Source organism: Oculina patagonica, chromosome 1 (genome assembly GCF_052425735.1).
Source record: "Oculina patagonica isolate OP01 chromosome 1, crgOcupat, whole genome shotgun sequence".
NCBI classification, from domain to species: Eukaryota; Metazoa; Cnidaria; class Anthozoa; order Scleractinia; family Oculinidae; genus Oculina; species Oculina patagonica.
The window spans coordinates 16269574-16297412 of NC_135758.1; the positions used below are offsets into that span (position 1 = coordinate 16269574).

Here is a 27839-nt window from a genome sequence, read left to right on the forward strand (position 1 = left end):
ACTGATCTGCTGTGTGTGACTTCATCAGATCTGTGAACCTTTAGGAAATAAGCTTAAAAAAATCAGTACTTTCCCGTCCTCAGGGGGGCTAGGTTGACGGCTGGATTCGACTGACATCATATCAGGCAACAAAGGAACTGAGATTAATCAGTTTCTTCCCTTTTATTTTCAATATTGATTTTCTGCTGTGGGGTGCTAGTCTTGCACTTCTTAACTTTTTGTTCGGAAATAATCAACGCCATATAACAATGCTATGAAACTAAATGAACTTCAGCTGCTAACTATAAAACCGTCAGGAGACTCGTGGAAATGCAGTGAAAAACAACAGTGATGGAAAAAGATTAAGAAAGCCGAAAGAGTCAAAGAAAATTCAAACAAAGAATGGTGAAATTCAGCTGTCTTATGTCCATGTACGTCGATAATTCTCCTCAAGAAAAAAAGGTTGTTAAAAATAACTCTTCGTTGGAAAGTAGATACAACGGCAAATAAAAACAAGTTTTTATTTTGGGTGATCTTGAATATTACAGTAAGCTTTCACTAAATAAACAACAACGTTCATATATAGCGTTTTATTTGGAAAAATGCGTTTTCTACGTTAACAAGTGAGTATGTTGATAGTTTGGTCATGTCTTGGCTGGTAAGCAGCTTGACTGTGGTATCTTGTCCACATTTACAACAAAACGATATATTGGGTAAAAATATGGAGGGGTCGTAGCCAGGATGCGCTTTCTGGCTAAAAACTCTGGAAAATATGAAACAGTTAAACAGCCGAAAGCTCGTAATTTTCAAACACCATGCATATACCGTATCACTTATTTTTTTTATCCTTTGAATTTATTTTGCGGACGAAGTTCATCGCTAACAAAGCGAAATTATCGCACATGTCTCTTATTTTATTTTATCAAACATGTGTGTAGTGTTAAATTAAAAGTAGGCAGCATGCAGCTCTGCAACTCGCTTCAGCATCAGGATGTGATTGGTGTATAACTTGACATGACTGCCGACCTCCTGCCACTGAACACCGCTGGCATCATTAGAAGCCTTATGTACAAGAGAAAAATAATGTAAAACTAAAATGAGACAAAGCCATGGACAATAACAACGACAACAACAAAAACCAACCAACAAACAAACGCTTTAAAACAAGCAGCAAACACAAAACAAAAAATAGGTCACCAAGGGTGACATGAGTCTAATGCCGTATGGCATAGTGATACAGATTGCGCGGTTTTCGTAAGCCGGTTAAAATTGGTTAGAGGTTTGTGTTCGGGAGTTTAATTTAAAATGCTTATAGCAAGCTAGGGGCATCGTGGATGATTATGGATGAAAACGAAACAGTCATAAATGTTATATGCTTCACAAAATTTAAAGTATGAACAGGAGTTGATGTTACTTCTTCCGTATTGTCCGTAAAAGCAGAAACGATTAAGACGGAATCCACTAGGAAGTCGAGTAATATTTATTAAAGTTGGACAAAAATCAAGTACCAGAATAAATTAAATCCTATTGCGTTATTTCCTACCCTTGATAAAAGGTAAAGATGTAAGTAATTATCCGTGATAACACCAACAGCAATTTCTTATCAGAGTCTGAGAAAATGAATTTCAAAGTTCACAAGCTATAGGCAAAATCTCACGTGTAGCCATTTTGTAAATTCGTCTTTAAGCGATTCATGGGAATTCAGTGGAACTTCGAAATTTGTTTTCGATGTTTGGTGTTGTTAGAAAAGATTTCTTTTGATAAGATATTTGAAGCAGTAACAAAAAAGTTTGCAATAAGGTGGAAATAATTTTGGTACAACAATTTCTTATCAGAGTATGAGAAAATGATATTCAAAGTTCACAAGCTATGGGCGAAAGCTCACAATCTTTTAAGCGATTCATGGGAATTCAGTGGAACTTCGAAATTTGTTTTCGATGTTTGGTGTTGTTAGAAAAGATTTCTTTCGATAAGATATTTGAAGCACTAACACAAAAGCTTGCAATCAGGTGTAAATAGTTTTGGTACATAATTTTGTCCAGTAACTACTCGAAGTCCTGGCGGATTTCCTCTTAAACATTTGGACAAGATTGCGTGACGATTTACAAAAAGCATGTTCATTACAACAAGGGTTGAAGAACTTCACATCGTTTTCTTTCAGATTTTTCACCATTTTGATGATGACTCTTGAAACAGATTTTGCAATAAAAGCACTTGAAATAGTGACTGTTACTCCATTGTACTGTAAGCACTTAGTGACAGATTTTTCTAAAAACGGGTGTAAATGCTCACGTCAACATAATGATGACCTTTTGAACGCTGGAAACTAGGCAATTATTATCGAGCTACCATACACAGGAGCGAAGACTGTTTATCATGATGTACAAATTTCGCGAATCATCACTTCCATATCAATGTAGCCATTTTATGATTTTTCTAGCTGTAAGAAGAACTTAAGATCTCTGAGAGTCGCAGAGATTCCAACCCTCCCGATTTGATCGGGAGTCTCCCGATTTGATGCGTTGCCTCCCGCTCTCCCGATTTTTATCAGATTCTCCCGATTTATCATGAAATTCTGAAAACAAGAGAAAAATTGCTAATTTTTAGCACTTTTTTGCGATCTGAGTGTAACAAAAATAAAGAAAAGTACCAAAAATGTTTGTGAAAAGAATAAAGACCTTATAGAATAACTCAGAAATGATGTCAAAATGCCGGAAATGGCACTTGAGAGAACCTAAATTTGCAAAATTTCCCGGTGGAACATGCTTCCAGACCCCCCTAGAGGCGCACACCTTCAGCGCTAAAAATACTCCCTATTTTCCTTCAAAAAGGGTTGGAATCTCTGGAGTCGTAAAAGCATGAAATTCGATTTCAGTGTATGGCAAAGGCCGGGACAGTGTAATACTGCAAAGCGGCCAAACAAACGCATTTTGATTTAGTCGCGTAACTTGATTTACATTTATCCATGTACATCTTTTATTTTTGAAGGTTTTTGTTTGCACTGTAAAGAAAAAATTGGTCAAAATTCGAATGACTTAAATACAAAATACGAGGTAAAGTTTTCTATTTTTTAAAACAAAATAAATATTTGGTCGCATTGTGTAAATAAACGCGAGTCGCCGTCGAAATATTTTTTCTCAAAGACGTCTTGCTTTTTAAGCAAGACGAAAACACAAGTGCTTAACTGAACTGAAAACGAAGATTTATTTTCACAAAAAGCTTACAAATGTCTTAACTGGAAAATTATTACGTCCTGTTCAAGTGTTGAATAATCGTGACTTGAGAAAGAACTTTTAATTATGCGTGGGAACACGTGTCGCTGATTGGCTGTTTTTAATTGAAACTAATCGTGCGTGTCCGTACGGAGTCCGTTCTTGCAGCTGATCATTGTTTTCTACATTACAGCGAACGATTATCGATCCCGAACCATTCCCTTGGGATTGCTAACAGCTTTTTTCATATAACAAAGAGTCTAATGCGCATGCGCAAAGCGCACGCAAGCATTAGACTCAACAAAAATCAAACATACTTTTAATTGAATATCGTCAAGAATGCTCCCTGTGTCATCATGAAAGTTCATGGCGATAGATTCTATCCACGCGTTATCTGTGTTGCGAGGATCATCGACATATCCTTTGTAAACCTGTGGACAAAGTAATGAACTCACATATCACGAAGCAATTTTAAAGCGTTTTCACATTCAGAGGGGGAAGAGCCAGGAGGGTTTCCTGTGGCTCCACTTACCGGGATGCCGTTGGCAAAGAGTTGTTCAAGACGTTCAGACATTAGTTGCCTTTCTTCCTCGGTGGCATTTTCAGAACAAAGAGCGTCTTCACTAAATTCTTTACGAAGAGTTGTTGAAACGGTTTCATCGACCTCAACCATTCCCTGTAAAATTAAAAAATCGATGAGTACACACATTTTTTTAAAAAGTAACAAGGAAGATGTTGCGGAGAGTTCACCGAACGGGTGAGTATATGTAGACAAGAAAATAAAAACAACCAATTAAAAATGGAAACGACTGTTAATACATTGTATAGTCATTTAATAAAGTCAATAAAATTCAGTAAATCTGTGACTTTTCATCCTCTTAATTTAAAAATGATGATGATTAATGGAATTGTTCATAATCACAAACCTCTGGTAACGCCCACTCTAAACTGTCCCGTCTTTGGACTGCTACAAACTCCAGAACACATTTGCCAAACCGCTCCACCAGCGTACCGTCTGGAGTTCTTTTCCATCTAAAGGGAGACACACAAGCAAAAGGAGATAGTTGATTAGAGAAATTAAATTTACCTATTAATAAGTCCATTTCTCGCATCAGAATCACTCTGTTTTTAAAAATTAGTTGTAAATATCTTCAGAAGAATATCTGCCAAAGTACGTTATTCAGAATCGTTAGCTTCGTGACAGATGAGACCAAAGATTCCGACCATCAGTGCTAAAAGTATATTTTACCTTTGGAAAAGATGCAAGTTGAATGACTTGCGTATTTCAAGCTTTTCATCACATTCTGCCAAGCAACTTTCTTTAACATAATAATCAAACCTTTTGCCGCATAGAACTCTAATCGTCTTGGGCCGTAACTTCACTTTTATCTTGGACTCGACCTGAATATCCAAAACTGGAGGATTCACGTGATCGAACATCGAATGACACTGTTCAGCGAAGTCGACGCAAAACACACACTAGAAATCCCTAGAACACTTGCGAGACTAAAATAACCATCATGCACAGCCGGGGAGCAGCGCAAAGAATGAAGAGTTATAAATATACGACGATTTGTTCCCTTCGCCCTTTTTTTCACTCGATGTCCTTTACGATGCTCCCCAGCCAGTGAGCGGACGTCTGGTCTGATAGCCAGGCTGCACAAGGGATCAATTTTACCTCGTTACAATAGGGTCAGCGACATGGTTTGGTCCCCAGCGGCCCAGAAGGCCCCTTGCTGCGATTCCTGTTCGACCCTTTGGGTTTCTAGCAAGGTAAAAATTGAAAAGAATAAGAGCTCAGTTTTTATTGGTTAGAACACCGCATTCTAAGACACTCGAACACTTTCAGATTGAAGAATTAAGCCAGTGTATTAATTTACTGCAGAACATTTCAAACAGCCTGCGAACAGGCTCACTTTTAGTCACACGCGCCAGTAAGGAAGCTACCGAATGAAAGATAAAGGCATAGAAATATCGTTACAATAGTAGACAAAACATCAAAAAGAACTGCAAGGAAAAAATAAGGCCCCTTAATAAAATGTCACTGTCCTGGGTAAACAGCCAAAAATATCAGTTCAGATCGGTTGAACCTAGCCTTACCGGAATACCGACTGGGCAGTGTGGCATTTGCACGTTACTGAACAACGGCCACACAAAACTGACAGCCTGCATAATTTATTTTGAACTTGTCCTTCACTTTAAGTAATGTTTAATAAATGAGCAGAGTGTTTTATCAAGTTTAAAACACGGGGGGCGGCCGGTTTTTTTTTTTTAAAAAATTTTATTTTTTTTATTTTAAAATTTTTTTTTTTTTTTTTTTTTTTTTTTTTTTTTTTTTTTTTTTTTTTTTTTTAAAATTTAAAAATTGTTTTTTAAATAAAAAAATATTATTATTTTTTTTTTTTTTTTTTTTTTTTTTTTTTTTTTTTTTAATGAAATGTGTTGACTACTGAGTGGAACTTCTTGTTACAAACCGTGGTATTCCATCAATGACATCATAGATTCCTTCGTAGCTTCTTCTGTCCAAACCTTTTCCAACGTTATTAAAATTGAGTTCTACATGTTTATATGCAGGTCTGAAAGAAACAAACGTGTTATCTAAGAGTGGCTTAAGTTCTTGTATTGGGGGAAGATACTGTTTTTTTTTTCATTGAAAAAAACCCTGACGTCAATGATTTCGTAAAACTAAATTCCAAACCAACATGCATAGAACCACGTAACATGCCGTCATGCACAGTAAAAATCAAGTAAGCGAGTTTGTGTTTTATCTTGTCCAGTCTGTACAAATCCAAACCCAGCGGTAATTTCTTTGAGGCTTACTTTGTAGCTGCTCTAGTTGCTGCACGACTGTCATCATCTCTCTCGCTCCTCACATGTACGGTTTATTTCATATATTGACCAGCTCCCAGCGGTTTCAAAGCTCAGTCACTACACAATTCTTTTCCAGTTAACATTTCTATCACTCGCAGTTACGGTTTACATATCATCCATGTATATCACAGATAGACTGTAATAAATATGTCTACGCTCTATTTTTTATATTCTATAGTTTCGTAGATAAACGAATTCACGATAAGTGGAAAAAGTTGCCATGGCCTTTCTGTCTGCATTCTAGTTATTTTAAAGTACCTTTGTCCTTTTATGCGAAAGAAGTACCCTGTAAAAATATTACTATGGCGAAGCTTAATAGTTGAAAAAGAAGAAAGAATCATCTTGCCAAAATTAATTCTATGTACCTATATATATAGTAAAAAATATATCATACTCACTCCAGGAGATCAATGTCTCCCCAGTCTGGATCATGAATCACATCAGGCGCGGTAAACACCGGAGGAGCATAGCCTGGAAACGGCATCTAAATTTACAAGTTTTAAAATAGTAGATGAAGGGATAAACCAAGAAATGTGCCATATATTATGTACTTCATTTACGTTACTATTAGTCTAGCCATATCTTATAAAACATAATATTAAGTTTTGGTAATATTTATACCTAATCGTACCTTTTTGGTACGCTTCGGTAGCATATCAGGCGAGTTTGGTCGAGCCATGGTTCGTATTTTGGCGAGACGCAGTGATTTTTTTTACGGAGGAAGCTCCCGTCACATTCAGTGGTTTCCAGGGAGGTCCTCAAACAAAAAATGCCAGTAATTGAAAGATCGAGAGTAAAAACCTCTCTCGCGCATCATTTGCTCCTCTTTTCTATGTACTGGGGACAAAAAGAACAAAAAACCTCGCCATTCTGAAAGGCTGGATTAAGTTTTTAAAATGAGCAAGTTGTGGAGTAGAATCCCGATTTCTCGAACCAAAAGTCGTTTCTCTTGTATTTGCTTCGCTCAGTCGAACACTGCAGTTTTACCCGGATTTTTCGAACTAGTTTTGTTTCCCCTTGTAATTTCGAGAAATCAGAATTTCACGGTAGTTATAGAATAACTGAGGTACCTGCCAGTCCACAAGGAAGTCTGGAACTGGATACCGTTGTTGGTCGCCCAGTGGATAAGGAGACTGCCTCGCTCTCACGTGCAGTCCCAGTTCTCTGGCGGCGGCGAATGCGTCTCTAAAGTGTACATTGCAAGGAAGCGTATTGGAACGCTTGCGAGTTTTACCTTGAGCAGCGGCCTTTGCTGAGGAAAATAATACATAAGAATGAAATTGGACTCTTTCTTCATGTAAATTGACTTTAGTCAGAACTGCTGAAATAATTCAAACTTAACCGCGTTGGGCACCCATGTGTTAGATTGAGCTTGCTGGCAGACCAGTACAAGTCTCACTTTTATTGCCTAGACATGTTTTTTTTTTTAAGTAGTTAAAGGTTTTTTAGGCAATAACAAGTTGACAGCTTGATAAAACCACTTGAGTCCAGCGAAGAAACAAGTGGCGTTCTTGTCTTTGTTGAAGCAGTCGAAGACCTTCCAATTTTTATCATCCAATCAAAACCTAGCGCGAGCGGTCACAAGTACTCCGAACACAGTCACGTCAGCACGCTCCGTCCGGAAACACTTGTGAGCGCAATGTCACCAGCAACTGGTTCTTCGAATGACTTCGGTTTCTTTAGAATGTCAGTGTTTTCTCTTTGCTTTTAAGTTTAGAATGGTTATATAAGCCACTTTTAAACACTTAAAAGTGTTTAGAGATCAAACCTTGTGATTGAACTGCGCCCTCACTGTCTGCGCGTTTCAGCGGCATCTGCGGCGGAACATGCTCCAAAGGAACACGCGACTTCATTTCACTGCCATCCGCTGACCCACTGTTGGTGGCCTCGGATGGCTCATCAAGCGAAGGTAACGTGTTGCTTCTTTTAAATTTACGAATAGCTTTCTGAATACTGCTCCGTCGCCAACTGCTTTTGGACACCTGACGGTACCACGATGGGAATGGATTGCTATTAGGAACTTTGTGCCTAAAGTACATGGGTATGGTGCGATCACGTTGACTAGAGCCTGCCTGCTGTCTGTGTACATAAGCTGGAACACTCATCATACGACTGAACAGCCTTGTGGGGCCACTCCTGGTAGTAGACTCATCTTGATCACGTGATTCAATAGTCCACGTGTCACTCTCAGACATGGCGTCATCTCGCTCCTCTGCAGGGGGAGAGAGGGGTTCTTGAACGTTCGCAAGCATGTCTAGAATTTGCATTGTGTACTCCTCCATGCGTGTCAAGCGGTCATCAATACCGCTCACCTTTTTGCAGATTTGCTCGACTTTTGTTTCATTTTCCCGAGTTGTTTCTTTCAGATGACTATTGATCGATTCAACTCTGAGTAACAAAATAAGAAAAAACAACTGATAACATTATATATATATACCCAGTTTAACCAGGAGCAAAATACGCTACCAGTTTTATTTAACGTTTTCGTCAGGCTTGTGTGCTGAAGGCAAAAGAGAATTGCTGCTGCTCTAGGCTCAGTTTTACTACATTTAACAACGAAATAAATCTTATATTAAAAAATAAAAACCTTACTTTGCAATTCTTCAACAAAATTGTGTTTCACTTAATTGAGACTCAAAACGTTGAAAAAAGTTTTGAATTTCGTTATGATGACAGAATATTCTTAAGTTTGAAAGAACAAACAGAGCAAAAGCAACAACAACGAGAACTGGACAAGCACCAGTACCTAAATCCAATGGCTCGCACTCTTTCTTCTGGAGTGGCGTGAAACAGCGTGTCTTTTTGTTGTAGATAACTTTCAGTGCATTGTTCTTCGAACAACATCAGCTTGTGCACGTCTTGTCTCTCCAGAAATAGTTCTACATTCAAAACAAACAACAACAAAGAAAAATAAATTAAGACCAGAAAGTCAAGAGTGATAACGTTGTGTAAATTTATATACAGAAAGAATGATATATGTAAAGAGTGGATAAAGAACACAAATGATCTTTGCAGCTACGAGTCTCTCTCCACACAGGCTTCCACTCAGTGGAAATCTAGGAAAATTGGCAAGAGAGGGGATAACAAACGACGATTCGATGTCATCTTGACACCGTAATCAAGTTTTAAATAACAATAACGATTGTGTTATGCTAAGCGAAGAGTGAATAGCTTCATGGGCGGAGAGGTTCGTCAGTGTTAAGGACGCCGGTATTCCCAAATGTAAACGTCATGTGCACATCATGACTGCATGTGTTGTGACTTAGTTTATTTTATTAAGGTGCGAAGGAAGCCCGCTAACTCACTCAGTTTTTTATCTCTCCTTTTCCTGTGTAACCTGTTTTTCCTGGTGCAGCATCGTGGTCTGCAGCAGGCTTTGTAGATGAGATACAGGTGATTAATGATAATGAACGGTGGAACAAGAAAAGGTCTGTGCGCATACTCCATGATCAGCTGATACCGCTGAAATTTCCAGATCTGGTTTGAGTTGGCTTGAACATTGGAAAATGTGTTGCTAGGACGAGAAATTGCAAGTCAATCATAAAATTAAAACAGTGAATAGCTTGATGAGTCCCTGGCTAAACAAAAAAGAGCGTCAGCGAAGTCTCGATCTCTTTAGCCTGTGAGCAGGCTCACGTTTTGGAATACACGCGCCAATGGCGAAGCCGGCCAGTCGCGAGTGTATTCCCGAAGGTGAGCCTGCGTGCAGGTTACAGTTTTCTAGTACAATTCTACACCACCTAAATTATCAACAGTTAAGTGCATGATACAGAACATCAACTACAAACGAATAACTAACGAATAAATAACTTTATGCAGTAAATGGAAGCATAAAAATATGTTGCCATGGCACAACGGAAAGAACAAAGAAAAAAGGACCAACATAGAGCCAACAGAGGGCCAAATAGAACGACAATCACAAAACACTGAAAAAGGAAAGGTATAATGAAGTAAACAATGCGCAAGGAAATTAAGCAACAGAGATGGACTCAGTGAGCTGAATTAAACAATGCAACATAATACAAGGATAAGGTAGGTAAGATTCATTGCAATCCCTGGACGGAGAAGCCAGAAGAGTCATTGGTACAAGCGCTTTACTATGGTGTCTTCAGCGCGAAGCAAGTAGGAGTATTCCTAATCCCCCTGAATAGGAAACAAGTCTAGGTTTAACATCAACACAGTTTACATTACATAACTTACTTGAAAATGGCGATGAGCAAATTAAGCAGCAGAATGTTGGCGACCAGCAGAAATAAAGCCATGATGACGGTGACAAGAGTTCCACTGATGTCATCATAACGCGGTGTGTTGAATGCAGTAGAGTTTTGATCATCTACAAGAGAGACAGATGCGAGTTATTCTCTCCTAAAACAGGGAAACCCCTTTTTATAAGCAATAATTAACTCGGGAAAGATAACTCTATCACTCTTACATCCCTTCGGTAACGCTAAATCTATCAAAAGGGAATAATAGTAGCGTTAACCTACCATTATGGCTAGTATCCTCGATAAATAGTTCCCCGTAGACTTGAAAGTAAGGTCTGAAGAAGACTTTGGGTATGATGTTCCATGAGCCCGTCTCATAAGGAAACAAGATAGCTTGCTGTGCTACTCCGTACGCCATTAGAAACACTACCATGATTAACAGGAAGTACGTCATGTCGATAGTCTGAACATCGAGTAAACCAAAACAAAGCATTTGTTAACCAAACATCGTGAAGAACTAAAAAAGGATGGTGCATGCCTTTTTCAACCATTGGCCAACTTAATTTAATGGAAAGCATCTAAAAAGATATCAACTACTCTTACAACAAAAGTGAACAATTAACGACAACAACGTTTATTGCTACCACGAAGCCACCAGGAACAATTATTCCACACAACAATGATTAACAGGAGAACTCTTAGTACGAGGAATGATAAGTTTATACCAGTATACTCATTTCTCGTTGACTGTCGCGCTTTGCTTCTAAGATTACTGAACACTATCTGTACACCTAGCAATCGTTCCTCCTTTATACATCAGAAAACAGTAACTTATTTACATTTACTTAAAGAGCAATAGTTGTCAGGCTATGTAGATTTTTATTCCGCCTTGTACGCATGCGCAATCTATACCTACCATTCTACCAATCATGACCACATAAGGTCCCAGTATTTTACTGACAGAGAAAATATCAAGCACCCGGATGATCCACAACATGATGTCGAGGCAGTAGAGCATGTGACCAATTCTTAAGGTTCCTGGATTTAAGCGAAAACCGGTGGCAATAAAGAACAACACTATGGCGCAACCATCACATATATTCCATTTGGAGGAGGCCCAGTCTTTACACTTCTTGTACAGCGTATTGGACTCCGAGTTGAGCACCTATAGATTTGTAAGGAGAAAGTAAAGTCATTATTGTTTATGCTCGTATACAAAAATCGAGAAGAAATTTACAGTTGATCGTGAATCCTGATAACGCGAAATAAGGGAAATCGAAAAAGGTTCGAGTTATCGGGGGTTCTAGTTACCCTTTCGTCTTGAACTAGCTTTTTTCACTGGTACCCCTATGTTGTGAAGCTGTTAATTGTGTCGAAAAAAGTTAATTTTAGAACGATTTCCGATCGAGTGTCGTAAAACCAAACCCCAAGTTATCACTCTGACTAATCAAAAAGGACACAGACAATCCAGTGAACCAATCAAATCTCGATCAAAATCAATGTAGCCGGCACAAGGCGCGGGAAATGTGCGTGAGCGAGTCATGATTGGTTCTGACTGGTAGAGAAAGTGGCGCAAGATTTTTCAAACAGTAACGCAGTAAGGCCCAGGCCAAACGTCGAACTTCGCATGAGTCGAACTAAATTGCAATTTTGGTCGACCCAAACAGGTAAAGATCGAACTGATCGTCGAACTAAATTTATAGCAGCGAGAACAAATATTTCGAGGCTAAAAATACATTGTCATAGAACGTGTTGGTCGATCTACATTCAGTCGGACGAACTCAACTGGGTCAAACGTTGAACTTATCATGAACTAAATTCGCTCAGTTTGGTTCGTCCCATGTCTGAAGTTCGACGTTTGGCCCGGGCCTAAGCGGAACTTAATGGCAGCAGTTATAGCCATTATTAGTCCTATGTCTCTAAATATGTTCAAATTTGAATACACAGTGAATACACACTAACCTGTCTGACCTCCTCTGTACACAATGTGAACACAAAAATAATGAGGACTATTTCGTGGGGAGGAGGGGTCACAGGAAGACGAACTAAAATGACGTAGCAGAATACAATCAGGAAAATGAAGTAGACGATCTGCCGCCAAACAAGAAAAGAACAAAAATAATTAGTACACTCTGATACACTGAATGGTCCGGCTTACGACAAATTGTCGTGTTGCTCAGTCAAAGCGATAAGTAAAATCCTTATTTACTGACTAAAGTCAGAACTGGCGCGCCGGTCCGGTGGTTTTGAATGCGAAATGGATCTTTTTCACGAGATTTTCGCACAAATCCACCACAACAGTGTTTAATAATTACGCATTGACTGATTTGACAGAACAAATCTGACTAACGACGGAATTCTGTTCTCGAATGTACCAGTCTGGCCGACTAGTTCTGACTAATGGTAAGCGTCCTAAAATAAAATACGCACCACATTTGCCCAGAACTTAGTGATGGGAGCACGGTAAAATTCGTACAGCTTTTGTCCTACACTGAGCTCTATTGCGGGACTTTCAGCTGCATCCATGTCAAACACGCTGCATCTTTTCTTTACACTCAGAGAGTCAGTGCTCTCTGATCGGCTGTGGGACGAGAATGACCTGTGAAACACGACAAAAAACAGAGCATACAAAACAAGTTTTTTGGTAAACAAGTGTTCCGCAAACAAACCAAAACACATGTGCTACTCGTTTCAGACTACCAGGAAACTGATACTGGTGCGAATTTTCTTACCGGAACGAAAATCTCGACCCCGTTCAGGGACCTAGATGAACTCGCATCGGTATTATGAAAGTCATCCCGGTATCATGTAAACAACCCCTAACTAGAGGAGGGGGACATTGGGGGGAGGGGGGGGGGGGAGGGGTGCTGAACACCGCATTACCGGAAAAAAATTCGGCAAATATCAAAATACCGCAAAAAAGGCGGAAAATACCGCAATTTTATAGAAAGCTTGCACAGTTAGCGGAATTGTTGACGTGAGGGCAAAAAGCGAGGAAAAAACAAGCGGCGGGACCGTGGAAACAATGACACGACATTAAACTGGTTGTTAAAACAGTGAATTGTAGATAAAAAATGTTTGACAAAATTAGGCTGTTTCCGCTTGCTCCCGAGACGACCAGAAACGGCCAAAAATGGTCGGGAAAATGCGAAGGATAAAGTTATTATACCGACTATCGTCGACCAAAAACGCTAGGAAAACGCATCCCGCAGGTTTGGAGAATACCGCAATACCAGATTAAAATTACCGAAATGCCGCATAAAAAATTGGCCAATATTTACCGCAATACCGCAAACCCCAATGCCCCCCTCCTAGAGTTTGTTATGTGCCACTGACAATTTCAGCCAAAGAAGAATCACGCAGATACACACGAATACAAACACGCAAATTCGCGCGTACACGCGTACACGCACGCACAAACGAAAGTACAATAGAAAAAATGAACTTTCGCAATTTATTTTAACCAAAAGAAGGTTCACATCAGTCTGGTTTAGTTTTAAGAGACGATTTTCAGGGACAATTTTCAGAATCACATTCACGTTCTTTTACTGCAAATAATAAGTAAATTTATTTAACTGTAAAACACGCAACCAGATACTCTACAAGCAGAGTTCCCTTTGGTCTTCCGACAAAAATCGCAGGGTAGCAACCAGACCGATACGAAGCGAAATAAGAAATTATTGGACCACAAAATGCGTTACCTGTGCCATAAAAGAAAAGACAAATAAAAGCCTATGTAATACAAGTGACACCATGTCTTGTTATTGGATCGAGTCTTACTTGCTACCAGCTAAAACAAACGTCTCATGTGTGAAATGACAAACGTTTGTGATCTTAACGAAGTAAATTATTTAATTCAAACAGAGTATCATTGTTTTCACGGGGCGAGGAAGCAGCCATTTAGTAACAAGACACAATAACAATCGACTGATTCGGGTAATGTTTTGGATTCGAAGCGGATTACTAATTATTAGCCTATTCACTATCGCGGCTACTAATGCTAAGTTGGTTCAGGTAGTGTGGTCCCGAGAAGGCCAGCAATTTTCTAACGGAAACAAGGCACTGGTGATAAGTGCGGGCGACAAGTTTGCTATCGTCTGTCCGAATGTGGGAGTCTCAAATGGCCGACTGCCGTACGACATCATGTTCGAGAATGTGTGGTTAGTTGGTTCACGTGGATATGAAGAATGTGACGCGTCAATAGATGGAAAACTTCTGCTCAAATGCAAAGATCCTGAACAAATGAAAGAAGTTATTTTAAAAGACCTCTATGCGCAATTCGGGAAAACATATTATCTTATTTCTACTTCAGATGGACATTTGTCTTCCCTCGATAACAAAAAGAGTGGACATTGCGAGACGCAAAATTTGAAATTGATCGTGTACGTTCAGTGAATGAATGCAAGCTAGATATAAACACACAAGTCTAGGAATGACCACACGCGAGTTGCACGCTCCTTGAGTCTTCAGCTACAGCGGGTTAACATTCATTGAACAAGGAAAACATCAGCGACAGGGGAGCACTAGAAAACCAGCCAATGGAATTGGATAAAATAGTCTTCTTAGCGGGTTTATCGCATACATAACTATACTGATGTTTTTTAATCAGTCTTAAAGTTGAAGTGAAATCCACAAATCCAACAGTTCCACCCACGAAACGATTAATATAATTTCCACACAACAAAATGGGTCAAAATACAACTGATACAGGAACCGTCTTTTCACAGCGGAGTGGCGAAAAAGCATTTACGACAAGTTAGTTTAGCTGACAAAGTTTATATCTAAGTACTTGTAGCATCACCATGAGGAAAGATGCCTTGCCCGATAAAATTAGTTTTTGAGATAACAAATAAGGTAAAAGCACTGTATATTTAAGTTCAGTGACGATCTATCCTATTTACGGTATTGAAATATAAATTCTATAGTTGATACTACGTGTATTTAACATATATGGTGATAATACCGTGCCATAGAAAATACAGCCAATCAGAATACAGGAAAGCCGTTGTATATTCGACGGTATTCAACCCAACCTTCCCATCGTGCGCTGCGATTGTATTCTCAACGAAATTTAGTCAGCGTATTTTCTATGGCATGGTATAAAATAGTTACACAACACTTTCTCGTGGTATACTATGGATTTTCCCACGAGCCACTTGTATTTAACCGGTATACAAACTCGCCTAAAGGGTCGTGTATATACCGAGAAAGTACAAGTGACTAGTGGGATATTCCAAAGCGTTGCATAACCAGTATATATTTTGCGTACAGTATTCAACCGCAACAGCAAACGTAAGATAAGAAAAAAAAACACGATGGCTTTTTCAAAGAGAAGCTATTGCGACTGGCACAACAATACTAAAGTTGTGATTACCTGAGATGTACTTGTGAATCTCCCTTGGAGAAGTGAGCAGTGCTTCCGTTAGGTTTCTCTTCAGTTCCAGTCTTCTCCTCGTCCTTCTTTGTTTGTTCTTCTTCATGTTCTTCATACGTGACAGGCATTTGACCCAGTTCCTTCTTTGTTTTGAACTCCTTAAATGCTATTGTAGGCGGAGCAAAGATGCCAAGGACAGTCTGTAACGATAATAGTAGCAACACTCAACATTTGTCCGTCGTGACCTGAAAGCGAGACTTAGCGCCTTTCACTGATAATAAAACAAAACCACACCAGCCATATAGTTTATTCTACCATTCTACAGACTGCGACTAGACCTTTATATTGCCTAATGGACTGGCTAGTGTGAAACAACAAACTCGTGCGCGAAAAATGGTTGCGCGAAAATCTCGCCGTAAGTTTTCGAGGCTAAAGTTCTCCTGCATGTCACGTTTTTCGCTGGGTTTGATACGATTGTGTCTACCTAAAATAATAACACGAGTAAGATACACGCTTTCCAAATATTCCTTAAACAGGTACTCGAATTGCCAGGAATCTAACACCCGTATCGTTACCTTGACTGTAGCCTGCGAACAGGCTTCGGAGAGCGCTCGGCCGGCGGGGCAAAAATGGAGGGGAAAGCCGCACGCATCTCTGAGAATCGCAATGCCGCCCACGAACACCCCGCAGATGCTTAGCTTGTCAATTGTCACTTTAAACAAAAGCAAAAACCGCACGCCGGAAATCAAATTTAAACTAAGGAAAACAAATAATGGTCGGTCGCCCGCGAGATAGGTTCTCTGACAGCCAACTGCAGTCGAAGATGCAGCACAGACCCAGAGTCGGAGCCAGGCCGAAAATCACTGGGAATGCATCAGGACCTCAAGCACCGGCCGTCGCGACACGAGAATGAAGACGCACTTCCAAAATGAGGAATCGACCCTGAGGCGATCGACCGAGAAATGATCTGTGGCCCAGGGAAGAAAATGGAACACGATGAGTGAGAAACGGAGAAACGCCCGAAAAGGAGCAGTCGCTACGCCGTCGCGACACCAGACCGCTGGTCCACCGGAACCGACACGTCACTAAACCACCGACTGCGTCGACGGGACCTGAGAGATGCGGGCCCCGGCGCTCGCACGCGGGGCTCGCGCCGTCAAGCGCCGGAAATCTCCGGAAAGCCTGTTCGCAGGCTACCTTGACTGTGATAATAGACCCATTCCACAATCGGCAGCCATTGTCTAAGTTGTCTGGACAAGTTTTTCAAAACGCTGTTGACATATCGAAAATACATGAAACAATATGCTATTGGAAAAGGTTTGGTGGCTTTAATCTTAAGGCTGCAAAGTTGTGCCTCAATTGACTTAATGCGATTTGTATGTTAAGTAATTTTTAAGACAAAGGGATTTCTTTTGAGTGACAAAAATTAATGACGGCCATTTATGGAATAGGTTTATGTGATACCACGAGAAAAAGCACAAGCGCCGATAATGGGTGTAGACCTTAGAACATGTGACCGCGAGATTTCTATACGGACATGCCCGCATGCCAGTGATTTACATTTTGTTAACTGAGATTATCTCAATGTTCATTTCTTACCTTTAGTGAAGCCCATTCAACCATTTTTATGGCACCCATCCAGATCTCCGAAAGGAGCGTTTGACAACACGTGTGAGCCACAAACTCTTCGTGTCGCGTAGCAACAGCAAGTGACAAACAGCACTGGTCTCCCCAGTTATCTAAGTTGTATGTCAAAAGTTGCTGTGCCATGTCTTCGTTTGTCCGATAACACTCATCCAGCAAACCCAAGGCGATGTTAAGAAACTCACTGAAGAAAAAAGAAAGAACAACTTAGCCGGATGAAACGAGATGTTTTGAAACAGTGCGCTGTTACACGCGAATGTTGACCGACGACCGCCTATGATGTGCACGTGAATCTTCCAATGTCTTTGTTTTGCTTTATAACAAATCATTAATCAGTTGTCCCGTTGGAAACCAGTTAGTTTTGATTCCCTTCAATCTCAATTTTTCCCTCGGCTCCGCACTTAAGTATTATAGACATAACGGACAACGAGACTAATAATTTGGCGACACGTAAGTTTTTTTCGTTTGTGCATGGGGAGAATTCATTCCATGTACCCTGCATGAGCCTGCAGTTCCTCTGACACATCAGTCTTAAGCTCATCTTTAGCCATCTCCTCCGCCAGGGCCTTGAACAGCTTGCCCGCCACAAGGGCCTTCGCTAGGTTCTCATCTCCGCGCTCCCATACATACAGTGCCATTTTATGGAGATTGCAGAGCACGGCCCAGATTAACAGTTCGTTGTAAGGCAACTTGAATCCAACGCCGAAATAGCTGTCATCTGTGGTCGACATGAACATTTTCATGTTTGCCATTCCGATACCCTGAATGACAAAACAAGATTTGCGCCAATATTTACAATATACACATCTGTTGCATATTGTAAATTCCAACGACAGTTGAAAGAGTTTAATACCGTTACAGGAAGGTTAATTTCTCCTGATGCTTAGAATAATTGCGAAAATCTAGCAAAGTATGGATAAAAACAGTAAAAAACACTAAAAAAAAAAATAAAAAAATAAAAAATAAATATATGTTTATAGTGGTCATGCACTTAGCTTCATATCTCAACGAGATAGTTAGTTTACAGGCATGCCACTGAAACAGAGGAAACAAATATTTTTAAATGAAGTTAACAAGGTTAAAAATCCCAACTGGCAGGAGACAGACCAATTGCCTATATACAAAGCGTGGTCGAGGATTTGAACTCGGGACAACCGAGAAACAAATCCAGCTAGTGGCAAGGGCAGGTCTTGAACCGGGGACCTCCGGATTACAACACCAGCGCCCTAAACCACTCGGCCACGCTTGCCTCCCTAAGACTACTAGACTATGGCGTGAAAATGAAATCTCGCATCTCCGTCTGTCAAATGGTGGAAAACATGCATGCTACGTTACTTCACTTTTACAAATCCGGCGTACCTTTAAGTGTCCGTAAAATAGCGTACAGCGGCATTGGTCATGTTACTGCCCATCTCATCTAAAAAGACAGAAAGCTAGCTAGCGAGATGTTATGCATAACTTACCTTCTTAATTGATCCATATTCCTTGTGATGAGTAACAAAAGTGATTCCCAGTAGCCGCTCCGTGATGTGTGCTAAGTCTCCCAGTTTGAAAGATTGAATATTCTGGAGTAAAAAAATACCGTAAAAGGTATATTTCAGTTGCCCGTCTCCTTTTTTAAATACCTAAAATACCTTTCTCTAGAAAGTGTTTATTTTTATAAGCTTTACCACTCTCTATTTCAAAAGTGTCCCCCTACATACATAGTGGTACATACATACAAAGATGGTATGTACGGGCTCACACCAGCGATGCAAACGCAAATACAAATCAGTGCAAGCGCAACTTTAAGGAAAAATACGTACATGAACTAGCACAAAGCAAACGCAAGGAATGGAGAATTGTCCATTTTCTTGCACCTGCCCTGCCCGTTTCACGGGTAAACATTAACGCAAATGCAAGAGTAAGTCTAAAGCAAACGAAGCCTGACTTATCAGCTAACTTGTAAAAATTAAAAGTTTGCGTTTGTGTTTGCCTGTGAACGTCGCTTCCATTTGCGTCGTACATGTGAACCAGGCTTAGGCCGAGACAATTTATAAACAATAAGACACTATTTGAAAGGGACTTGTGTTTTCAGAGTTATCCACCCATCACAGTTACTTTCTAGTGTCATTTTCTGGTGGAGATGCGTTATAATTGAGTGTCCCCAATCAGTGTTGTACTAATCACTGCCGTGTTAATTGAGCTTCCTTAATTAGCACAGCGGTAATGCTCAATACATTGTCACTTAAATAAAGTGATTTATTTATTATTTATTATTTATAAAAAATTTATTTACAGAGAAAAAAATTAAAAAATCCCCTCTCCTTATATTCCCCTGTAACAAGGTAGTGTAACAGTATTGCTGTCGTCAAACAGAATGCAGGTAAATGTTTCTCTTCACTAACCTTCCAGCCACCACAAAGATAACGCAGTGTGCAGCTTTTTCTTGCTCTCTGTTGAAAAAACCATCATCACATTCATAACCAGTATAACTACAACAGTAACAAATGTCTTATGCAATTTTTTATCTGTCATCTTGAAAGATTTTATTTCTAAAACCAGATGAGAATTAACGGTTGCTATAAATAAATAAACATACAGCTCTGTAAAGTTCTTCCAGGCGCCGAGCAGTGAGAAAAGACGACATGCTAACACCATTCTCCAGCAGAAGATCCACGAACTCAACACGATCCTTAACCAAAGCCTCAAACATAGCACTTTCCAATGCGGACACCTGATGAGAAAGAAATCATCTACTGCTGACTTACATACAGGAGCAAAGAGTTTCCAGAAAAAAGGCACGGATTTATACGCAAAATTTTCAAGAAAATATCTTAAAGAAAGGAAGACATATGAGAACATTTAATTCAAACCTCCCATTTACGATCTTCCTTGAAGATTTCAGACTTGGCGATGTCAGCTCTATTCCATATCAAAGCGAGGCTGAGTTGATGTGATGGCGAAGCACTGTGACCTTCGTGAATAATGAAAATAACAAAAACTAGTTAAAAATCAAATCTCGCTATTGATGCGCAATCAATGAAAGTCGAATATTTTACAGGCGTTTTACAACACTTGAACGGATCGTTAGTAAGCCTTTCTTCAGTCGCGTTTGTATCTTACAAAAGAAACATCGTTACGTCCTTGGTATTGATACACAAGTCACAGTTTACCTTGAGCTAAAAACAAAACACACTAATGGCCTCCTTAGATACTCTATGCCATATAGTATGCCGATTGCTTTCATTAAGGTTTCTTATGGCGGAGAAACCAGGCTGTAATTTAAAAATGTCTATCAAAAAGTAGTTTCCCCTAATGTGACCTAAAAATTTAAACAAAACAAATTCATACCGTTCAAAAGTGCTTTCAAGATTGCTCTGTCGATATCCATGCCTTCTTCGTTCACACTGAAAACTGTGATCTGAAAATGACAAACAACGTTTCCAATAATTTTAAATTATTATTAAGTTAAGAAACAGCATAGGATTGACATTCCTTTTGTTTGTTGTGACGTTGTTAAAAAGTAAACGATCTCCGCAGAAGGTTTCCAAAAGAAAGCACATTTATCGTGGCACTGAACAGCAGATCAACTTACATATTTCTTGTTCCCTACGCATCTCAGTACATTCTCGTAAATCTTTAGGCATCCTTCCTCGTCACACTCAGGAAAAGCTTTTTCGATTTTGACAAACAGTTGGTGATGATCGACGACATCTGCCATTTCTTGAAGGTCACTAAAGAAAAAAAAAATAAACACAGCAAAAAAGCGTGTAAGAATACCAGTTTACGCGGACAAGGTTATCACTCTAGGCAGTTTATCATTTACGTAATAAACATCCACACCCTCAAAAGGAGAGAGGGGCAGGAATGTGGGGTGGATTCTTGACAAAAACCAAGCAAACAAACTTAAACATTTTAGAGTAGAGGTCTATAACTTAAAATTGTGTCAATGCCAGGTTTAGAACAATCGTGTGTGATGAAACGGATACTCCATCGATAACAACACTCGCCAATCTAGACTAACTGCATTTTCGCACAGTTCTAAGTAACACCTATCAGCAGCAGTGAAACATAAAGGAAGAAAACTATGAAAATTACGTAAGAAAAGTTAGCCTTTCTTACATGCTGGGAGCAGTAAACACAAAGAATCACTCACCAGCTACTCTGAGAAATAAAGCGATGTGCATATGCCAAGATGTCTGCTGCCCGGCCACTACCTTCTGCAACAACTACTGGTACAGCAGGATTCCTGGTCACGGACTCCAGGACTGTACGAATGGTGTTGGGTCCTCCCTCAAGTACAAGCAGTACCACAGGCACCCCATGTTTTTGCTCTGTTGTGCCAACAGTAGAAATGCAAAAATGTAGAAATCATTGTTTCTATCAACTTGTTGCGTTTGAAGACATGAAAAACTCAGCGCACTCAAACCTTAAACTCGGATTAATGTTTGCTCACTTTAAAGAGGAGCCTGAAGGGGTAAAGTGTAGAGTGGGATTTGCCTATTTTATTCACTCGGAATATGGGATTTGGATCACTGGGACTGGTAATCACAAACAAAAAAATGGGAGTGCGACTGAAATTTGGGCAAATTTGTGGGCTGCGAAATGAGAGTTGTAGCCCCCTTCAGGGCCCTCTTTTAAAAAGCGAATGACAAATTGTCTTGCAAGGATCAGCTATCCTTACCGCACGATTTTTCCATCTTTTTTCGCGAGATGCAGTTCTCAAGACTGGCGCGGAACGAGATTTCCCCTCCATATTTGTTGATCGTCCCATCATCCACCAGGATAAAATGAGTGTGATTATTATCCAGGCATGCGCCTTGTGACAGCATGCTGGACGTCATTTGGTATGGCACCACTTCCTAACAGAGACAGAACAAAAAAGCTCAAAAGATTTACTTGTCGACTTTATCCATTCTAGAAAAGCACTGCAACGGGTAGTTTTTCCAAAGTTTATCATATAGCCAAACATTTCTCAGGCGTTTTGTTTGCTTGTTTATTACGAATTTACCTGATTTCCGACGAGAATTTTTCTGTGATTCACTATTCCCCAGGTCGCTATGCCAATCAAATGAACCTGTTGAGCGTTGTCCTTCAATTGAGCACCACGTGACATGACTGTGTGACCTCGCACAGCCTCACCCACGTGACGCATGACACCTGTGTTCGTACCACCAGTTATGATCCAGGCTCCTGTGGTCTGCGCGGCCTGTGAACATCAGGAAGTTAAGTAGCTGTATTAAGGGCTGATTTCAAGAAAATTGAGCTTTTTTGCCATTCTCTGCAGTAGTCATTAAGCCCCGCCAGTGATACATCAAAAGATAGAGCAAGATAATTTTTTCTTACTTTGAAATGTTGCTAGTGTTTCGGTAAAAGCATGCAACGAATGAATTGTTCTCTTCATCAATTGTTCAGGCATTTAGTGCTCTTCGAAGCAGCAATCAATCAGTTTTTTTGTAGAAAGAATCTTTATTCTAAGATATTTTCCACAACTAAAAACAAAAGAGAATTTGCACGACTTTAAAAACGCAACAAACGTGCTAAGATGAGTTGTTGCAGCAAGAAAAAGTAGCAGGCCTTAGTACTTTTTAGTTAGTAGAAACATGGCGACCAAGGCATTAACCTTAGAGGGATCCGTTGTTGCTTTTGTATACATTCTCCGACTTCAAAATAACACTTTATATCACTGCAAATCAATGCTTGACTAGTTTTTACCTTAAGAAGGCCTTGTCTCAAGACTTGCTTCAGTTTCGGATGAAGCACAAAATTCTTTGCGCCTCCGGTCACAGAGATGAGTAGCTTGGGTAGGTCCAGCTTCCATTCCTTACAGAGCAGGCGCAGAGCCATCTCAGGGTCCGTGTCATGAGATACCCGGATGTACTGGTAGGACAAAGAAACGTTTCATGAAAAAAGTGAAAGAGTTCTTGAAAGCATCCGCATGTGTTGTAAGATAAACTCAACTGACCTTGGCTCGGCTGACCTGCCCTGCTCCTTGGAATTCAAGTTCTCCGTAAGCATTTGTGGGTTTGGTGACAGTGTGTTTAGACACTTCCCATTTGTCGCCTCTTTTGTCCAGTGGAGAGCAGTGCATCACCGCTGTGATCCTGCTTCTGGCGCCCACAACAGCAACTGAAATGAACCAGAAAAGTATAATGACGTCGGTTTCGTCATACTTAGGAACAGATTCAAGCGTTTAAATTGTTTAATAAATTTGTAATACTATCGTTTCAGAACCCTCCATGAAATAAGAATATTTGTCTCATTATGTTGATGGTGGTAGTATTAAAGGCACTATGTCATCGATTTTACCAGATTTTTGAACAGCCAAAATTTATAAATGTGTCGCATGAAATATAAATCTAAAAATAATAGTCCATTTTTATTAAAAATTTCTATATAAAAGCACCCAATCTGCAAACTAGCATTATTGGTTGCGGATGGCGCGGATGGAAACGGATTGCAATTTGAAAACGTTAGGCAAACGATTTTAAATTGTTTCCGCGCGTCTTCAAAAAAAAAATCGATATTTATAGCCGTAGCTTGATTTCTATCCGCAAAGTAAGGTTATATCTTCCTTTAGATGTTCAAAGATATTGTTTTTTTATGGGTTAAGTTGCCTTCCACAAATTGCAGAACAGTTAAGACCAAAAATCTCAGTGCGAAATCTCCGTGACATGGTCCCTTTAAAAGCGACGGTCTGAGATTTCCCTGAAATGACCGAACGGACGAGGTTATTAGTAATAGTAATTGACTGGTGAGAGGGAGGGGGGGGAAGGAAATTAAGATACTTATTATAAATGTTTTTTTTGTGCTATTCTAAAAACGAACATACCTATCAAGGAAAAAAAATCCCAAAGTAAAACTCGCTTTCGCTGTGGCTCTCTTCGTCGCTCATACTAAAGAAGTATCGGTATGCTAGTAGTTTTCTTTCAGTTATAAAAAAATAGCAATATTTTGTCGGTGTTTTTTGTTGTTTTCGCCCTTGCATGCTTTAGAAGTTTTTACTCAAAACTCAAAAGAACCGTCGAGCCAAGAAAAATTTTCATAATGCCCCGGTCATTGCAAGAAAATCTTGCCCGCTTAGCAGCCAATCAGAAGGCGCGTACTATTGTAGGCCATATAATAAATACAACTTGTTCGATGGTTAGTAACATATAATACGAGCAAAATGTCCGCTCGTATTATATGTTTAACCATCGAATAAGGGAATTATTATTCCACTATTTTTTCGACTAAGTTTGGGTCCTTTTTTTGCCTGTTTTTTCAGTAATAAATATGGTAATATGGTGAAATAACACCATAGTGGAATAATAAACCAGAGTAGTTGTACATCAGGTGGGACGTTGCAAGGAAATAACAGCGCACGGATGTTACGCCGCAAAATGTAATAATCGCCGCAAAATGTAATAACATTGACGCAAAATGTAATAAAGTCGTTAACGCAAAATGTAATGACGTTACGCCGCAAAATGTAATAACAATCGCCGCAGAATGTAATAATAACGCAAAATGTAATAAAATTGACGCAAAATGTAATAAAGTCGTTAACGCAAAATGTAATAAGGATAGAGGAAAATGTAAGAAGGATAATAATAATGGTTTTATATTTCCCAAGTTTACTGGAAAAAAGAGGACAAAGTATTCTTGTTGTCAGGGGTCCTATTAACCATTTCGATAACCATTCACTTTAACGTTCTTGTTTACCTTCTTCGATGAGAAAGTGCTTTTTTTTGCATAGGATCGTAGGTGACAAAAACTGACGTACGATTGAAAACAAAGGCGATATTTGCTTGTATCTGTTTTGCTATATATGTCAGATTTGGGGGGGAGGGGGTGCAAAATGTAATTCAACGGATAGAGGAAAATGTAGGAAGGATATTAATAATGGTTTTATATTTCCCAAGTTTACTGGAAAAAAGAGGACAAAGTATTGTTGTTGTAGGGGTTTTCTTTGTTTTTTTTTTTTTTTGTTTTGGAAAAATTTTTTTGGGGGGGGGGGTTCAGTTCCAGCGTCTAATAAACACGTTTTGTCTCCAAGAGCAAAATTTGCTTCTGCTACGAAAACATACCACCTTTTCACAGTTAAGAGTCAAGGCTCCATCTCCTCCCTAATCCGCTCTAAAAGGACCCCGGGGTTGGCGGGGGGAAAAAATTTCTTTTTTTTAAAAAAAACGCCAAAAAAAAATAGGTCTGGGAGGGGCAGTTCCTTTATGGAATACACGAGGTAATTATTGAGTACAATTCGCCGATTCAGGAAACAAACATGTTATTTAAGAGTTGTCACATTTTGCGTTATTACATTATCGTACGCCGTTTTGCCAGACCTTACCGTAAGCGTGTCCGATAAAATTTACAGAATCAACTTTCTTGAATGCTATCAAAGTAACTTCGTTGCTAAAACTCCCGAACTTGACAAATTTCCGCTTGCATAGATCTTCTTTATAAATTAGAAACTTTTGTTTAGAAAGAGTAGACATTGTGACATAATCGCAAGCACCTGTTTGAGTTCCAGCCGTAACGAACAAGATTTAACAATTAACCTCCCTGAATTATCCTGGAGAACACGCCGAAGAAGAAACCAAATTTGAGTTAAGACGTAAATTTGCAATCATTCTTTGTAAAAGTTTGGATTCAAACAACTAAGTAAATTTGAAAATTGGTTCGAGATTCCACTGCAAATGTGACGTCACTGAAAATATGATTAAGTTGATGATCAGTTTCGGACTGTACAGGATACTCGAGCCCAGTCGCCATTTGGGGTCATGTCTTATTTTATTCCGTCCACGATTGTAGCTTCCCGCTTGTCGGAAAAAACTAGACGTGTAGACCAACTGTCCGAAAAACCCAGTTGTAGTTATCACTGAACAATGGCTCGTGCGTGCAGAAGTTTTCCAGGCAAAAATCGTCCGACTGACCGGAAGCCGAATTGGCTTACCATTTGCACCGGGTCCGAGAGAGGATTTAAAGCAACTGATAGGGGACTGATCATGAATTCCCTGAAACTCTTTGAGCAGGAATAAAGAAGATCTCCTGCTGGAGTTATGCCGGATTGTTTATTTTAGAAATTTTTGGAAAAAAATCGAATCAGTTGATTTCCATCCGCAATTTCCGCATATGTAGGCCAAGTAGTAAGATTCAAGTTGCGATTTAATCCGCAATGGATCTTTCTAGCTTTGTGTGCAAATTGTCCACTTTAAATACATCATGTAATGTTATCTAGAGAATTTTTCATCTTTATCTATCTAAAAATTTTACATTCATTTCGACTTGGATTTTTTTGAATTTTAAAAAAAATAATTCTCAAGCAGGGAAGCATCACATGGCGAAATGGGACAACAAGCAAACAAAGTTAAAAAAGGTTTGTTGGGATCGACTCATGACGAAAGTGGTCGACTGTTTTGAAATGCACTGCTGACACTGTGAAACTGACAAAATAAATAAAAGGAATATATTTTTAGCCACTTGTAGGTATATGAAGGAAAATTTTCTTGTTATTTCCATTTTTGTGTTGAGATTTTTTAAAAGCGTCTGAGAAGTTATAATTAGTTATAACATGCTAGCTCTTACCTATACTCGTTTTTATTGGACGGAATAAACCAACGGCATGTTCTTTTTCTGAATGTGCGGTAAATCCATGACGTCTTGGCTTCTTGTTCTGTCATCTGTAACGACACGTTATACAATATCAGATTCACGCCGCACGTCAAGGTCGAAAGATGCACCAATATCTTGTTTCAACTTAAAATATAAATAACTCTTCCTTACCTCGTTTGATTTATTTCGAGTCTTGAAAACTTTGGATGATTTTTTTATTCATACGCTAAGGCAATTAATTTGAATACCCTTTGTTTCATTATTTAGTATACTTAAAATACTCGCACCAGACTGTTCACCCGACATGTTCCGGGGACATGTTGTACATGCAGATCACGGCAAACTTTCCTTGAAATTTACAGTAGAAACTCAGCTACATGCACGTACCTGTTTTCCGTCGATGTTTTCATTCTCTTCATCCGAACTAATAAGGTTGTGCTTACTTGAAGCCTCCTTCATCTTCAATGACAACAACGTAATAACTATTCACTCCTGTAATTTATGATAATGAACGTTTAGCAGTGATAATGTTTAGCCTTCCTTTTCTGATCAGCTTCTCTAAAACATCATAACTTTTTGCTGCAAACTTTCCTTCGTCGAATAGAAGAATGAGTGTGAAATGCCGCCAGTATCACTCGGATTGCGGAATTATTGCACCACGCGACGGGACTGCAATCACAACTCCGCGACATCTCTGATGATTGTTTTCGACGAACCCATAAGTTTAGAGAAGTGAATAACCGATCACGACAATATTGCTCTTGTCCATCAGAGAATTCAGCAAAGATTGAGTAGATGTTGGAGAATTGGATTTACTGTAAAATGTTTGTCTGTTTGCGGAAGTTGCGTGACTCAGAAAGCACGTGCTTTTTGGCCTTGACGTAATACGGAATGAAACTGTAAACTGCCTGTTGTGTGACCCATGGTGGTCACGCGGTGCGTAGATCCTAAACGCTGCTTCCTCGGAAGTCTCGGAAT

The 27839-nt window shown here is 39.5% G+C and overlaps 1 protein-coding gene across 1 annotated transcript; it reads right to left on the reverse strand.

The window, feature by feature from the left end:
• Positions 1-139: 139 nt before the first annotated feature.
• LOC144658502 (transient receptor potential cation channel subfamily M member-like 2) lies at positions 140-27703 on the reverse strand. The gene is given in 33 exon segments (XM_078518936.1): positions 140-1041; positions 3509-3622; positions 3724-3867; positions 4118-4223; positions 4870-4956; positions 5666-5767; positions 6461-6546; positions 7133-7314; positions 7831-8450; positions 8809-8941; positions 9368-9576; positions 10263-10395; positions 10550-10730; positions 11184-11432; positions 12230-12358; positions 12698-12866; positions 15642-15841; positions 17241-17469; positions 17781-18046; positions 18749-18850; positions 19673-19720; positions 19867-20001; positions 20141-20241; positions 20619-20688; positions 20863-21001; positions 21424-21601; positions 21952-22129; positions 22279-22476; positions 22983-23147; positions 23233-23346; positions 23348-23396; positions 26835-26929; positions 27249-27703. Coding segments are annotated over 33 exon segments (5100 nt in total). The 5' UTR covers positions 27321-27703; the 3' UTR covers positions 140-924.
• Between the last annotated feature and the right edge of the window lie 136 nt (positions 27704-27839).